Raw genomic sequence first — 18,153 nt, 5'->3', positions numbered from 1 at the left:
TGTAATAGGAATTATGGTGTGAGACCATGTGTTATGGGCACTACGGTGTGTGGCAATCAGGTGTAATAGGATTTACAGTGTAAATTATTGTGTACATTTTGCTGCGCACCTACAGCGTGCACTATCACTGGTTTTGGTGTGTGTTTGTGGGGTGGGGGGGGGGGGGATCCCAATTCGTTTTCTAACACAGGGCACCAAAATGTCTACATATGGTATTGCTGCTACTAAGCCCATTATGTGTTTTTTCATCATGCGCCTTCAGCAGGCATTGAGGGTGCAAATTTTTAGTTTGCAGGCGGCGCCGAACACCCTAGCACCGGCCCTGATGTAAACTATAGTGCCATAGATTGTTTGAGGTTAGAGGCCTTACACCCATATCTTGCCTAGGCCCCATGATATGGAGCCCCTGAAGATTTTGGCACTGTTACTTTACACCTGGTAACAGGAGTGAGAAATTTCAATCCTCAACCGCAGCTTCTATCCTGCACCAACCCCAAAGCTGCATCTGTGTCCGATGTGGTTGCAATGCCAAAGCAGCAGCGATCCCTTTCAGTAATGGAACTGTGACGCAATGGAACTGTAGCATGCACACACAAGTGAACATAGATACCTACCACAGCCAACACAACATGCTCAGCAACTGCATACTCGCCTGCAACTGCAAAACAGATGCGAGGAACATCGACTTCCTGAGTGCCTCCGTGGCCACGTAGAATGGCTGCATAAGCTGCAATGCTTGTGCAATGGTTTATGCATATAAGATCACAGGCACATGCAAAGCCATACTTTGAAAACGGTCACGGTATGCCTGTTACCTCCCCAAATGGTCTTTTCCTGTCATAACTCTGAGACTAATTACTCATTGCAAGTACCATTGGCATGTGGCCAGTTGCTACAAAATCGAAGTTGCAACCGCATATGAAACGGGCTCACTGTACGCATATGCAGCATCAGATTCCCTGGAGGAATTTTTCACAAATGTGACTTGAATGTACATCGGCTGTACCTATTGGTGTCTGCGGATTTCCCTATATACATAATGGAGAACCATTCAGTACTCTTTACTTAGAAGGGCGCCCATCTCGGCCATCTCGGGCATTGAATGCACTAAAAAATCAGGTGCGATGCGACAGACGAGATGCCCGAGATTTCCCATAGGGAACAATGTTAAATGTCTCAATTGACCCGATTTTCCTGTTCAATGCCTCAATTGACCCAATTTTTCCATAGGAAACAATGTTAAATGGGCCACAGAGGCCAAATAGGCACCCTGAAGTGAATAATGGCCACCCGAATTGTTAACGCCACCCCACGATCAACGTCAACCCGAAGCGTGGAGTTGAGAATAGAAAGTGTGGCGAGCGCAGCGAGCCACCGAGCCCGAAGCGTGGCGAGCGGACGCGGATACCTTCACAGGTATCCGCTTCCCCTCGCGGGCTTCACAGCTGTCCGCGTACCCTCGCGGGGCTCGCTGCGCTCGCCACGCTTCGGGCTCGGTGGCTCGCTGCGCTCGCCACACTTTCTATTCTCAACTCCACGCCAACGTGGATAGTGGGGGTATGAAACTGTCGTAGGACGCGTACCGCTGCGCTCGCCACGCATCGGGTTGACGTTGATCGTGGGGTGGCGTTAACAATTCGGGTGGCCATTATACACTTCAGGGTGCCTATTTGGCCTCTGTGGCCCATTTAACATTGTTTCCTATGGAAAAATCGGGTCAATTGAGGCATTGAACAGGAAAATTGGGTCAATTGAGACATTTAACATTGTTCCCTATGGGAAATCTCGGGCATCTCGTCGGTTGATCACACCCGATTTTTTAGTGCATTCAATGCCCGAGATGCCCGAGATTTTTTACTAACGATGCCCACGATCAAAATCGTGGGCGCCCTTCTAAGTAAAGAGTACCATTACCTCCACTACACGCACTGTCACGCCTGGATGAGTGGAGTTCCAAAGTAAACAGTATTCTATGCACATACCCTAGTCTCGGACCAGAATGTGTTTTTAAAACAATTTCCAATTTGGTCGGGGGGGGGGGGGGGGGGGTGACAATATGTCACACAAGAGCGCTGATATTTGTTATATTTTAATGGGGGAACCTTTTATAACCTGGGTTCAAGTTGCTGCCCCCTATATTCAGAGGTTTTTGTGATCCTCTGGTGGAAACTTTGTAGGGGTAGAAATAAGTGAATATCACCAAATTCTGTTTATAGGAGGCGCAGGATGGCAATAATCACAATTTCTTGTATATTCAAAACATAGTATTATTTATTTTCCATAAATGTCACAAAAAAACAGTTTATCGAAGTGCACTTCTAACATAATAAAATAGACATACAAGACAAACTACATATAACATAAAATCAATGTAGAACCCTTATGAGGCTATATTTAGTGTAATGAGGCTTTGGTAATTAAGGCTTTTCAATTCATATGAGGCAATGGATAATAGTTACCAGTCCCGCATTAGAGAGTAAATATCTCCTGTGGCCATGTAGATATACTTTTGAGGATGTTCCTTCCTGGTGTGCTTTAGGCAGTCTTTTTTGTAGGGGGGTATAGATGCCCCCTTTGCTTGCTTTCAGCTGGACTCCACACTCCCAGGCTCAGATGTTACTCAGGTCCACAGTGAAAAGACAGTCTCTGTCAGCCCAATGCAAGATGGATTGCAATTAACAGCGGTGTTTGGCAACCTTTTTGAGGCTTACATATGCGTTTCTCCGCCTCTAGTACGTCAGCGGCTTCCTCAGACTGGTAACTATTATCCATTGCCTCATATGAATTGAAAAGCCTTAATTACCAAAGCCTCATTATACTAAATATAGCCTCATAAGGGTTCTACATTGATTTTATGTTATATGTAGTTTGTCTTGTATGTCTATTTTATTATGTTAGAAGTGCACTTCGATAAACTGTTTTTTTGGTACTCTTTACTTAGAACGGCGCCCACGATTTTGATCGTGGGCATCGTTAGTAAAAAATCTCGGGCATCTCGGGCATTGAATGCACTAAAAAATCGGGTGCGATCAACCGACGAGATGCCCGAGATTTCCCATAGGGAACAATGTTAAATGTCTCAATTGACCCAATTTTCCTGTTCAATGCCTCAATTGACCCAATTTTTCCATAGGAAACAATGTTAAATGGGCCACAGAGGCCAAATAGACACCCTGAAGTGTATAATGGCCACCCGAATTGTTAACGCCACCCCACGATCAACGTCAACCCGATGCGTGGCGAGCGCAGCGAGCCCGCGAGGGGCGGCGGTACGCGTCCTACGACCTTTTCATACCCCCACTATCCACGTCGGCGTGGAGTTGAGAATAGAAAGTGTGGCGAGCGCAGCGAGCCACCGAGCCCGAAGCGTGGCGAGCGGACGCGGACAGCTGTGAAGCCCGCGAGGGGACGCGGATACCTGTGAAGGTATCCGCGTCCCCTCGCGGGGCTCGCTGTGCTCGCCACGCTTCGGGCTCGGTGGCTCGCTGCGCTCGCCACACGTTCTATTCTCAACTCCACGCCGACGTGGATAGTGGGGGTATGAAAAGGTCGTAGGACGCGTACCGCCGCCCCTCGTGGGCTCGCTGCACTCGCCACGCTTCGGGTTGACGTTGATCGTCTGGTGGCGTTAACAATTCGGGTGGCCATTATACACTTCAGGGTGCCTATTTGGCCTCTGTGGCCCATTTAACATTGTTTCCTATGGAAAAATTGGGTCAATTGAGGCATTGAACAGGAAAATCTGGTCAATTGAGACATTTAACATTGTTCCCTATGGGAAATCTCGGGCATCTCGTCGGTCGCATCGCACCCGATTTTTTAGTGCATTCAATGCCCAAGATGGCCATGATGGGCGCCCTTCTAAGTAAAGAGTACCGAGGTAATAAATGGCGTGGACCCGGGCTCCTCTTGTGACTCTCATTATACTGTATATAATCTTTCTACTTTATTTTCTTTCCTGTATGTTCACTGACTTTTTGATGGAATGCTATTGCACGGTGAAAATCTCACTTATATTATTATTATTTTATACCTATTTTTTTACCGTTGACAAACACCTTGTTTTAAGTGAACTGTGTTTTTACTTCTGTACACACTGTACTTCTATTATATTGATCTGTAATGCTTCAATAAAAGAAACTTGTTTAAAAAAAAAAAATAAAGTTATTACAGCAATCCTGCCCATGCACATTTGTCTGGCATTGCGTTGATCTGTGAGGAAATCACACTCAAAGTGATTGATTATTGTTTCGCATTTACATTTGTCAAAATTGACATATGGGGGAAATTTACTAAGCAAAATATGGCTAAAATAGGTGTATTCAGATAGTTAAATACGCCTATTTTAGACTTATTCGTATTTTCGCATTTACTATGCTGAAAATAGGTCAATTCATATTCATGGCACATTCGTATTCATATTTACGAATACAAATGCATACGCCATCAACAGAATATGAATCACCATTCAGTTGAATGGTGATTCCTAATATACTAACCAGCCGTATGCAAAATACGGCCAGTAATTGCCGTGAAAATACGCTTGGAAAATACAACTAATTTTCCAGGCACATTTGGCAGAAGCCTGCATGGATCAGTGTAAAAAAATAAAAATTAATAAAAAAAAAAGTGATGGGTCCTCCCCACTGCCGTAACCAGCCCCGGGCTCAAAGAGCTGGTTCTAGAAATTCACAGGGCAAAACACATAGGGGTCCCCTGAATTTCTACAACCAGCAAACATTCAGTGCTTCACGATTATCGCCATCATACTGGGTGGTCATTTTATTTTTTTGCCAAGTTTGTGGATTGCTATGGGAAAGAAGAGGACATGATCCACACCAAGGAGCTGTAAGTATCAGTATGTATGTGGTGTGTATAAGTAATACAATTAGACATTTCTCGTGTGTGTGTTTATTTAGCTATTGGTTCTGCTGTGAAACTAAGATTCCCAGCATGGCCATTAATGCCCTGAATGCTGGGACTTTTGGTTTGCCAAGTTCCACACCAGAACCCAATATATAGTTAATTCTTATTTTTACACCGTTGCCATCAGCCCAGTGCCCACCGCCCAGGGCCACCGGGGATTGTACCAAGCTTTAGAACGGATTGGGTTAATCCCTTCATTGCGGGGGTCCCCACATCCCCAGGGTCCCTGACCGGTCAGGGGGTAATGTTTTGGCCGGGGGCACTTGTATACAAAGTTTCCCCTCGACTATGGCATTACTCTGCTGGCTGGCATTACCGTTAGTAATTTTGTCCCCTGTATTTTAGGAACCTGGACCGGAACCCGAGCCTGGTGCTGGTTGTAGAAATTCAAGGGGACCACTATGTGTTTTGCCCCGTGAATTTCTAGAACCAGGACCAGCTCTTTGAGCCCAGGGCTGATTATGGCTGGGGGGGGGGGGGGCGGGGTGGATCTGACTGATGTATGCAGGCTGCCGACGTGTTTAGCAGCCGTATATACGTATGCCAATTACGCATACTACTCCATACGACATCAATAAATATGAATTTCAAAAACACCTTTGTAAATTATGATTTGGAATACGAATTTGTAAATTAAATACTCCACCGATAAAATTTATATTCAAAATACGAATACGACACACTGTATTAGTATTCTTAGTAAATTTGCCCATAGTCTCTTCACTTGTTCCAGGTGAGAATCAGAGGAGGGCTTAGATTTATGGGCACTGTAATTTTTGCTCAAGTGCTGAACCTAATTATGTTGTTTCAGGATTAGCTGTTTTATATGACAATTTCCTACTGTAGGAAATGATGCCGCCTCCAGATATTTTGTAATTTCTCACAAACGTGGTCATCTATGACCAATGCACTTCACATTAAGTTTTATTTTCTATTCTGTGTAAACAATATTAAAATACCTAACTATGTCAAGGCGTGTCGGTAGCATAGTATCAAATAATTCTTGAGGTGTACCAGTCACCTCGTAAATTGAGGTATTTGTCTGCTGGTTGGCGAGAGGTTTTGCCAGAATTAATCAGATATTGAGCTAAAGAAAAATGGACTCGGAGAGGTATGCTCAAAAAAAAAAAAAAGAAATGCAACAAACGAAAACAAAAACAGGACCATAGTCCTAAGAGTATGCAATTAAGACAAATAAATGTGGTCTGAAGAAAGAAGTGACCAAGCGTAATGAATGATCAAGAGTTCATTAGATTCTACAAAGTTGCCACAGTCAGAAAGGCAGTAGGTAATGCGGCCAGAGAGGGGGTTTGTATGGCGAGGCTTTTCCTCACCAAAAACAAGCCATCCTTGCCATCAAACTCCCTTTCCTTATTCAATGTAAGGGAAATATCCTCGCCGTGAGAGGATGTCGAGATTTCCCTTAAACGGTGAGGTATTTTAAAGTTGATTCCTCTTGCCTCGAGTCGCCTATTTTTGTCTTGACTTGCGATATTTGACCACAGAAATTTTTATTAGCAATATTTGAAAAAAAAAAAACAATTTTTTTTTGGTAAATTCACAAACCTTGAGGATAAACAGTACACAGTGACACAAATGGCCACTTTTTGGCAACTATAGCGTTTCTGTATCCAGAACTTCATGTTTTTCACTCTGGTGCACTGAACATGTCCATTAGGCACCACATATCGGGGTCCATACCTAAAAGTGATAGATTTCCACTGCGTGTTGGCTCTGCAGTGAAAAAGGTCCAGGGTCTGACCACAAGTGGAACCATGTTCAAAATCATGGGTCAGACCTGGGCTTTGGTATTAGTATTACCATGCTATTTTCTTAAGAGTAAAGAATCATTTTATTAATCTACACCAGAACAAGCAGTTCTTTCATAACCGGATGATTGTTATCTAACTACAAGTGTTAGCAAACAGACCTATTACAAGCACAGACAATAGTATCATTTGTTCTTTGTGACCTTTTAATTGTGTTTATTGATTTTAGGATTTCTTTGCACATATGTGGTCCACAGCACTTTAGATTTTTTTTCCAAGGTGAGCACATTTCAATATTTTGCAAGCATGTGTAGGAATTGTCTGTTACTGGTATCGCAGGCCGTAATAACTTACATTTGACGTATACAGTATTTTCTGGTTCAATGTCTGTTCCTTGGGAACAAAAAACCCATGCAAATTTGTCACAAAAACTTGCTCTACATGTGAATTTTATGCCCCCCTTCAAATTACTGCTGAATATAGGATTTCTCTGAGCTGATTGCTAGGTTACAGCGTCCTGGCAATGTGTTAAATAACAAAGTAGGAACAGAATGCTAAATGACAGGGTGTATAGTTACCAACAAGAGAGACTGAAACAAACCATATGAGATGTAGAGAGCAGACCTTACAATACATGTAACTTGATGCACACATTGTCCAATGATGAGCTCAGGTATTACTTGATGCCTCTTCTAGTATAATCAGCAGGTGACAGAAAGCCCAGTATAGAGCAGCAGCATTACACTGGTAAGAGATCTATAGACATTTTAGCTTAACTTCTTTAACCTTAATACTCAAATAGCCCACTTGTTTCCTAGTTTTCAGGATGGTGCCAATGACTAAGCATGTCTTTAAAAAAAGACCACCTAAGTCAGGCATAGTCACAGCCCTGCTTGTAACACTTATCTCTAATACCAACCTCTGTGGCTCAGACCTTTCCAGAGAACATGTACCATTATTTTGTACATTATGTATGTATACAACTTAATACAACATACCCCCAACATGTTTATAGCTCTGCAGTATGTATTCATTACTGTACAAAGTTTGCATTTTTGTTTTAGTAATCCAAAGCAATTCTGCAAACTAGACATTACATTGTGCTATGAAAACACTACAAGATGCAATTCTGCAAGTTCTTGATTGATGAAAAAGAACGAGTTACAGTATGTGGAATGGAAGGGCACATTTTAGTAAGTGTGTGCAGTGTGTGTGTGTGTGTGTGTGTGTGTGTGTGTGTGTGCGTGTGTGTGTGACAGTATAAATTTGATACGTAGAGCGTAAAAAGCGTCATATAGTAGGTCAGCAAACAGATTTTTCCATGTAATAGACTTACCATGAACAGATCGCTATGCATTATATATTAATAGCATTTTAACTATAGTATTATTTATCAGATTTTCCAGAGTGCAATCCAAAATCTATGCATGCGGCAAAGGGGAACTACATGGAATTTGCTACAGACATAGATGTTAATACATCACAAAAGCCATCAGAGCAGCTTGATGAAGCATGGGGTACTTCAGCAAGTGACAACACTGATGATGAAGAACAGGAGGACCTGCCTTTTGATGGGATCCTTGAATGCTATTTAGTTCCAAATCTAGATCAGGATCAGGATCAAGTAAACCAGCCTGGTATCCTTTCTGATACAGCATTAATTAGTCTTCTGGAAAGTCAACATATCAACAGTGAAATAGAGTGTGAAACTACTGATGACGAAGCCATCTATTCTGTGGAAAGCAGCGATGTGTTCAGTTTATCTGAGACTGTTCCCAAGCATGTGGCTGAGGCCAATGGAAAAGCTGAACATGAAATCAAGAAGTTGACAACCATTCCTACAATAAGACCAGATATCCTCCTACGTCACTTTACAGGCGATGGCCTCCTGAGTCCATGTGAGTTCATAGACTATGAAACTATGCCGGAAATATCCATAGCTGAAAGCAGCAGCGACACCGTAATTAGCCGAAAAAGTTGCACCGACCTAAGTCAATATGATTTTAGTAAAGAACAACAAGAGGATTTCGAGGACGAATACCTGGAAATGTACCAAAATAAAAACATTGCCATCGAGGAAGAAATGTTACGTAACGAAAACAACCCCCATACAAATGAGACATCACTAAAAGAAAATGCTGAAGGAAATGTGCCTGAGCGTATACAGGAAAGCATGGGACTTAATGAGTTGCTACCTGATAGTGTGGATGATAAGAGTCAGTATCCTAAGTATGATCCAGAAAGGAGACCTTCATATGAAATAAGGTATGGCCAAGGACAGGTTCATTACAAACTTCCTGATTTTTCAAAAGTGCCGCCAAAGGTAAAAATACCCAAGGGTGACAGTGGTGTTGGTAAACCTTTTGCGGCATTAAAGAGAGCAGTATCTTCTCCGAATTTAGTGGGACAATCATTTGCGATTCAAGATATACTGGATTCCATGCAACCATTCATGCAGCAAGAGCAAAGACCGGAAGCTGCCCTTTCTTCTGACCATCTGCACATACAGGTGAATACAATGGAATTATTATTGTTGTATAATCTATAAATGTATGTAAAGTCAGCTTTAGTTGAGGTATGGTAAATTGATGACAACACACCTTCACATACAAGGCCCCCTCTAATGCCACAGGCCCCATACAAGGCCCCCTCTAATGCCTCCCTACATCTCTCTACATTCTCTAGGCTGCCCTCTCCAGTTGGCCAAACACCATCACCTCTGCTCCATCTCATACTTAAATCCAAGATTTCCCCTGTGCTGCCCCTATACAGGAATTAGCTTCAGACTTTCCCCAACCCTGCATAGCTTCAAATGGGCACCTGTTCATCAAAACATACCCTTCCACCACATAACCATGCCATGTAGCTCACCCTACTCAGGGCCAGATTAAGCCCCAGGGCATCCAACACAGATGGGTCCTGCCAGCCAACCCCACCCCTGCCCGGCGCTTTTGCACCTGAAACTGAGCTCTGCTCCCAATGCTGCCCTAACAGCGTTAAGCACAGCCGGCAACAGGAGTCATCTGGGAGATGGCTACAATCTACAGGGGGGAAGAGAAGACCCCAGGCCATCAAGGAAGATGCGCAGCCTACACTATCGCTGTTACCAGGAGAGCTGTTAGTTGGAGAGGGGTAATGGCAGAGCAGTGACAGATAGTGGGCCCCTTAAGACAGAGGGGCCCGGTGATAATCACCCCCTGGGCCACCTCTCCCTTAATCCGGCTTTGACCCCATTCTCCTGCCTCAGCCATCTCTACCTGTCTTACTTCTGGCTCTCATGTCCCTATTTAATAGCTCCTGCTTCATTTCATCTGTCAGTCTTCCCCTTAGATGTGTGTGTGGGCGGACAGTAAATGACCCCTGGGATCATGCATCATTAATGATATACAGTAGGGTCAGTTTTTTTGTTAGACCGCTAAAATATCTCACCATATCGCACATGTAATAAAGTGCACATTTGTAGTCCAAGCCAGAAATATTCTTTTAGTAATGGGAGTGAGCGATTTTAATTTTTTTGGTAAGATTTAAAAAAAAAAAGAAAAAGCATGGTGGTCCCCCCCTTCCCCCTGAGCATAACCAGCCCAGGCTCTTTATGCTGGTCTTGGTTTTCCAAATATGGAGAAACAATTGTTGGGGTCCCCCCGTATTTAAGAAAGCCGCACAACTCTCTTGGACCAGTATAGCCAACGAATGCACCCATTCGGTGTGATGTTTTTTAGTTTTTTTTGGGGGGGGTGGGGGGGTTTGAAGTAGCAACACTGACTTTTTTTGGGGGGGTGGGGTTGAGGTAGCACTACTGACTTGATTTAGCATTGTAGCCGGGTGGGGCAGAAAATTAACTAAATAAACTGCAGATACTGATACAAGCAAAAAACATAACTGAATAAAGACTACAGTTTATACAACCAAGGGAAGGTTATTCGGTACTTGTTTCCTAGCACGGCGCCCATCGGGTCCCATCGCATACCATAACATAAGGTATGCAATGGGACCCGATCAGACCCGACCGACCCGATTTTCGGGGTTTAAAGACGTTCCCCTACAATTTTAAAATCGGTCCCATCGCATGCCATTACAATGGCATGCGATGCGATCGACCCGATTTTACATTGTACAGCTACCCTGATGGCAGATTACAATGTAAAATGCCCCCCCAGACCCGATTTTTAATTGTATACCCACCATGATGGTTAATTAGTATGTCAAATGCCCCCCCATTGTTAGCGCGACGCCACGATCAACGCCAACCCGAAGCATGGCGAGCGGCGGCAGTATATAAAATCAACTCCACGCCGACGTGGATAGTGGGGGTATGAAAAGGTCGGAGGACGCGTAGCGCCGCCCCTCGCGGGCTCGCTGCGCTCGCCACGCTTCAGGTTGGCGTTGATCGTGGCGTGGAATCAGCCATCAGGGTGGCTGTACAATTAAAAATTGGGTCAAATCTGTCGCATCGCATGCGATCTGGTCGCATGCGATGCGATGCGACCTATTTTACACACCCGATGTCATACAATCTACATCGGTGGCGCCGTGCTAGGAAACAAGTACCAGTTATTCAGTAGTGCACACAGAGGAGAGAGCACAGATGATTTTGAAAAGCCCAGCCTCCTTGAAGCCAATTGCCTCTATTTGAGGGGCACTGAGAAAGGGGCGGAACTAATATTAAGAGATTTCATTAAAAATGTGCCATTTAAGCCCCCCCTCATCCCGATAATTTCACGAATCACAGAATTTTGCTGTTACATAGTGGGGCTTGGTACTATATCATAAAAGTTTCTTTAAAGAAAACATCTCCAGAAAATACTGCATTTGCCTCTGTTATTTGTGTTGTGCAAATCGTTTCTATCTAACTATAAATTCTGTTTCTATTCCTCTATAATAAATATTTCTCTTTTTAAGGTCTCAGAGGCTTCACTTTGTACTGCTGACTTCCACAAGATCATCTCTATATCTACTCCTGAATGTTGTACACTAGGCCCTGTCAGCCATATAGAGAAACAAACAGAAGGGAGTCTCCTCAAGCTATGCACAGGTACAATCATCGCACTTATTACCATCACCTATTTTTCAGTTAAATTAATGTATTTTCTCTGTAATTTATTTAGGCTTCTAACAACCCAGATTATTGGGCCCATTTATCATAATTAGCTGCAAATATTAAGTATCGCTGGCATGTATGTAGAATGGATCGAAGCACGAATCTCCGAAAGCTGCTGTGATACCTCCATTGCTTCCGGCAGCTTCATCTCCCATAAGTTTTTTGGGGGACACGATGCTGCCCCAATTTACCGAAAGTCGGGTCCCGCACTTACCGCCATCTCAGAATGGCATTAGCCCATTGTAGCCTATGCACTGCACTGGGCAGACACCACGGCACCTAGCTGAGCGAATCACAGGGACCTGTCCCTGCATGTGCGGGAACGTACGTCCCATTGATAGGATTGCATATTACAATGCGAGGCAGTCAGATTCTTCCCAGATCACATTGTATATGCGATCCTTCGTAAACGGGCCCCTATAACTTGACATTTTTTTGGGATTTATATGTTAGGTGCCTCTATGCACATGGGATACAGCTATTAATAGTATAATATAATGAACTAGAGAGGTTATACTGTAGATATAGGAAATTAGTACTACAATTGTTAAAAATGATCGACATGGGAATGGTTGACACATGAAATGGTCAACATGAGTTTTTCATGACTTTTTCATTGCATGGACTCTTTCAGTCTTTACGATCCACGCGGTCTGTGATTGGGAACGGTAAGAAGCGAGGGTATGCGCTACATTAATTGGGGGCCCATGCCGACATTCACAGGAAAAAAATGTAAAAACTTCATGTTGACCTTGTCCATAATGATATTTTGTTTGTGGTGACCTTTTCTCAATGTTGACCTAGTACATGTCGGCCGTTGGTCAGTGTTGATGTAGTGCGTGTCGACCTTTATGTGTTGGTGGTGATGTTATAGTGCGTGGTTAGTGGTGGTAATGCTATGGTGCATTTTGTACTAGTGTGCCTTCCATTGCATTATATTAGGTTTTGCTTTTGAAAATGGTTGAACAAATGAAAGTTATTTAGCAGAGCTAAATCATTTACTATGCATTCATTGTAGAAGATGATCTTCATACATCCAAGTCTGCTGAAGACATTAAGGAATCACATAGTATGGAGGGAGCCGAGGTTCCAACGGAGGGAGAAAAAATGTCCAGAATACTTGCAGAACAAGCCAAGAAGCTGAAAGCTAAAGTAATATTCTCTGTTTTATGGCAATTCATAGGAACATTAATGAGCATAAATAGGGATAAATGCACAATGCTTTTCTTCAATGTCTTTTGACGCATACTACATGGTGATTTTACCTATGGGCCTCCCCCCCCCCCCCATTTGCCAACCTCGGGGACTATGGAAGAGATATTACTGATTACAGGAGGGTAGTTATTAACAGGAGGTGGAGTTTTCTCTCCCTGGGACCGTGAGTGCGGACTGCGATAGCATAGGGAATATTCTATGCAAAGCCAATCCCCTACTGTACTGTCAGCCCTATCTGTCTTTTATGGGCTGCAAAGGTTGCAGTCCATAGAAGCCAGCATGTTCAGCAATGCCAAAGTCCTGCCCTTCAGCCCTAGCCCCATCGTCCCCGGCGTCCCTGCTAAGCGCTGGTGCGTGCAGGGGTGTCAATAACCTGCGGCGCTGTTATTGTGTGTAAGCTGGCCGCGGCCGGCGGGGTCCCTACAGTGAATAGAAAATAACTAGCGCGGGAAGCGCTAGTTATTTTCTATTCACTGTAGGGACCCCGCCGGCCGCGGCCAGCTTACACACAATAACAGCGCCGCAGGTTCCCCTGGCGGCACGGACACCCCTGCACGCACCAGCGCTCAGCAGGGACGCCGGGGACGCACGTTTTTTCACAGGTACCGTTCGCTAAATGCTGGGGGTGAGGGCGAACTGCCGCCCTCCAGAGCTGCCTAGTGGTGGCGCCGGCCCTGCCTTAGGTCAATACCTAAAATAGGTCGACATGGCTAAGTCGACAATGGCAAGGTTGACAGTCAAAAGTTCAATATAGTCAGCATGGACATCGTCAAAGGGGTATATTAAATGCTTTTTGCGAGCTGTGACAGCGAGCAGTGCTGCCTGCTCATTGTCACAGCTCACAGGGTCAGTATTCAGCTGCACACGCCGTTTCCACCTCGCTGGGTTTTTACAGTGACGTGGAAAAGGCATGTGCGGCCGCAAGAGCAGTGAGGCTCACTGCTAAATGTAGCGCGCTCCCTGCATTAGCCGCAAACCTTGCCGTTTGGGGGAATCCTCATTGTCATCTGACAGCGAGGGTTCCCCCGGAACATTGAATACGGTGAGCGTCCGGTGTGGGGTTAAACGGCGAGGGTCGCTTGTTTTAGGCAAACTCTGCCGTTTAACCCCCTTGCCGGCCTCATTGAATACTGCCCATAGAGTACCGTGTGCACTTACCATGCTTTGGGCACAATGCCTCACTGCGCTCGCTACACTATTCTATTTTCCCTCCATGCCCTAGTGGGTGGATGGGCATGTGGATGTCAGCACATGCTGGCTCAAAAAAACTTGAAAAACTCATGTCGACCTTGGCATTGTCAACCTAATGGTTGTGTCGATCTTCTAAGCCTTTGACCTTAGCCATGTCAATCTACTTCAGGTGTTGACCTAAGGCCTGTTGACAATGCCTGTCAACCTTAATAGGGTCATCCTAATGACCGTATCCCAGACACATACACTTGGAACTCTTAATCTATCTGTACTGTACATTTTACATTTTCCCCTCCTTGCCCAATGTGCCTTGCTACTGATTGTAAATGATGAATATTTATGGACAAAACTAAGCACCTGCAGATTACCTGCAATGTTTGCTTCATGGAAAAATCAATGCTACACAGCTAGCCAGTATGTATCCTTTTATACTGTGGCTCCAGTAACGTCAAATAGCCCCTTTCAACGAGCCATTTCCCTTCTCGCTCAAAATGTGCGTGTTATGTGCATTCATAAAACCATTTGATAGGCGACATTTGTAAATCTGTATGCGTCTGAGCCTCAATTTGTACAAAAAGGGCTCCGCTGTAAGCATGTTACTTTTCCTCAATACAAGTTTCATTGTGTCTGATCTGCAGCTTTCCTGGAAAACCAGTCCATGCTTGGTTAATGTTGCAGTCTAGTGTTTGTGTTATGCTATGAGCAGCTTCCCTCTGATTCTGTGATGCACATACGCATACTTGCCTACTCTCCCGGAAATGGCCTGAAGGCCCCGAAAATCGTGTGGCACTCCTGGCCACCCAGAAAAGGGGGGGAATTCTCCCACAGGTAGTTTACACTCTGAATACCCCACGCTGTCCCCCGCACACCCCTGCAGCCATCTACTACCACAGGAAAAGAGGATGGGGCAATGAAACAATTCATGTTGAATCGCTCCATCGTGGCCCCACCCTGCTTTAAAATACCGGTAGTGTGGGCATTGTATAAGCACCCTTTTCCAGAGCCATGCCCTAGAGGGAGTAGCCATGAATTTGAATATGATACCCCCTTTCATATTGTTGCCGGGTCGACCTGGGTCGATGTGTGGTGTGAAAGGGCCTTCTGAAAATACTTGAATCCGACAGCCCGGGTTGGACTTGGGCTGCTGTGCAGTGTGAATAGGTTAGGAGGCCGCATCAGCTCAAAGCACTGCCTGCTCCCCGCCACCAGATAACACGCAACCACCCCACTACTCTGATTACATCAGGGACCCGGCTTATTGCCAAGTTGCTGTGGGGGACCTTGCATCACAAATACCGGGTTGTGACCCGCATTTGTGATGTGAAAGGGGTATAAGAAACAAAATGTCATGAAAAATATGATACACTCAAGGGCAGCTGCTATGGGGCCCAGGCGTAAGAGGCGCCCACCTTCCCTGTCAAAGCAACCTGCTATGGGACCTAATTATTGTAAATGGAGCTATATACATATTTCATTCTTTGTATTGGACCATTACTCTGATACACTGGCCTGTGTCCACATTTTCTTTATTGCTATTTGAGTATATCTATTCAAATATGAAATGAGGATTGGATATTTGCTATATTTCATGATCTACTCAAATTTATGTTGACAGCAATAAACTCTTGACCACAACTGGCAGCAGAAATCTTGGGGCCCTGGACACTGATATCTCTACACCTAACCCAAAACCCTGGTGTAAAGATGTCCAGTTAAAAGTATAGGCTGAGCAACCAGGTTTGCCCAGAATTACTCACCACAAAAGGGGCAGCCACTGCCTTCTGCGGGACAGCCCCTGCCAGCTTCGGCTGTTTGCGTCCCCTTGGAGAAGTTGGGGCCGCTTTGAGGGGGGGCAGGAGCACTTTGAGCACTCAGATGTTCGTCTGTTCCTGTGTTTGTACACCCATATCTCCCCGAGCGGCCCTGATCCTCCCTGAGCAGTGACAGGTTGGAGGGGTCCGGTGCTGGTTTTAAAAATCTTGGGGGCGGGGGGCAGTCACTTTCTCCAGGATGAACTTGGTCTATTTGTTTTGCAATTTTTGGTAACGTTTACAAAAAATCACTCCCTATTACATTTGCGAGTTGTATACTTTATAATTGGAAAACATCTGGCTGTGAATTGAAGTGTGTCAAAAACCGACAGGTCAAAAAGTGCGATTTTTAACACAATTTGCAAGCCTATCATATTTGACATTAGATGTATCATATTTGACACTGATATCTGTGAAATATGTTGGCATTTTACAAATACATTTGATCTAAAATGTAGGCTTTAAAAGTCAGCAAAAACACCAGCAGAATAAAATAAAAAAATCTATTATGAAATCAACAATGTATTGGCCGATTACAATGGTGCTTGAAAGTAGAAATTGTAGATTTAAGCTGGCCATACGCTACTGCGATCTTTCACAGCAGTGTATGGCCAGCAGATTCCCTGCGAGCTGCCTGGGACCTTCCCGGACAGCAGGATCGCATGCGATAAATTAATGGATCGCATGAAACCCCTGTCCCCTGCCAATAGGAGGAGGGTGTGAGGTCTCCGATTCAGGTCCGATTCACACGGGAACGCGCATTGGACCAGATTAGACATCACACGCACCCAATTTGGCCCAATTTCTCGGCGCGTTCTGCCGGGAACAAGTGAAATCGACCCAAATCGCAGTAGTGTAACCAAATGACACAAATCAGAAAAAAAATATTAGACATGCTAAGTGGCACAACTGTGAGAAAATAAGATTCCTTATTGCAGCTGATTGTGGCAATAAGGAATCTTTATTTTTGGGTGCTGGTTGTAAATGATAATTAACAGAGCGTTGAGGGTTGTTTCATTTAATACAACTCAAAGAGAGATAACATTTTGAGAGATAAAATATTAAGAGCTAAATTACAAGCCAATCAGCTTCTGCCTTGGTAAAAGCTGTATTTGAAAAATGACTTACAGTAGGAGCGGATTGATTGTTACATTAGACCTTATTCTGGTCTACTCGTAAGGCTGTGTGCGTTCGCACAGGGCCGATAATTTTGCTTTGCCCATTTCTGTGCATGTGTTGGGTGCATGCGTACATGACGAACAAACTGTTTGTTGGGAGCACGCACCCAGCCTTGCGAACGGAGGGCGGGGGGTGGCGTGTAGGCCCAATACCATATGGAAATGGACAGCGTTTTATGGGTGTTCCCATGAAAACGCTGGGCGATCTCATGGTGATAGCCGATGATGCGGGTGTGGGAGGAGGCCAGCTGACATCACTGGATGACAGCCGCCCGCCCACATCCCTCCGAATGTGCAAGCCGATCTAAGGTTGCTCTTAGGAACCTTAGATCTGCGTGCACGTTCCACATCATTCAATGGTCGGCGACCATGTTTATGTAAAACATCTATTCGCAACCAGTGCAACATACGCGCATTCCGAATGGTGGGCCGGTGTACTACCATTCCCAAAGTAGGATCTAGTTCACTCGCAAGGGTGTGAATTTGCATCCAGGCGGATGAACCAGAATAAGGTCCATTATCTCTAAACTGTACCTCTCCAAGCTTTGATGACCACTCTAAAAGTTTTATTTTAATAATTGGTTAATTTCCTATAAAACAACTTCTGTTCTTATGTTCACAACACATGTTTGTGGAAGTGTATCATGACACAAATAAAGGAGATTTCTGAGGACCTCAGAAGAAGAGTTGTCAGGCTGGAAGTTTGAGAGTTGTCAGGCTGATCACTTGGACAAGACAGAATGCTTTTGGAACAATTTTATGTAGACAGATGAGACCAAAAGAGCTCTTTGGTTTAAAATGAGAAGTGTTTTGTTTGTAGACAGAAGAGCACTGCATTCCAGCACACAAACTCTCAAACCATTTGCTAAACACAGTGGTGGTGCTATCCTGGTTTGGGCCTATTTGGCTGCATCTGGCCAAGGATGACTTGATATCATTGATGGGATCAGCAGCTGTTGCTACTT

General features: G+C 44.5%; 1 protein-coding gene across 6 annotated transcripts in view; it reads left to right on the top strand.

The window, feature by feature from the left end:
* Positions 1 to 18,153, top strand: part of AKNAD1 (AKNA domain containing 1) — an 82,950-nt gene that overhangs the window by 16,182 nt on the left and 48,615 nt on the right. For all 6 annotated transcript variants that reach the window (XM_083156830.1, XM_083156832.1, XM_083156834.1 and 3 more), the window contains exons 2-4: positions 8,093 to 9,204; positions 11,595 to 11,727; positions 12,812 to 12,945. In XM_083156830.1, the coding sequence (XP_083012956.1) occupies positions 8,119 to 9,204; positions 11,595 to 11,727; positions 12,812 to 12,945 (1,353 nt within the window). In that variant the 5' untranslated portion in view covers positions 8,093 to 8,118. The remainder of the gene's footprint in view (positions 1 to 8,092; positions 9,205 to 11,594; positions 11,728 to 12,811; positions 12,946 to 18,153) is intronic.

Source organism: Crinia signifera, chromosome 8, assembly GCF_055691185.1.
Source record: "Crinia signifera chromosome 8, ASM5569118v1, whole genome shotgun sequence".
Taxonomy (NCBI): domain Eukaryota; kingdom Metazoa; phylum Chordata; class Amphibia; order Anura; family Myobatrachidae; genus Crinia; species Crinia signifera.
Note: the sequence above shows the minus strand (reverse complement) of the source record. Positions and strands in the feature narration are given on the sequence as shown.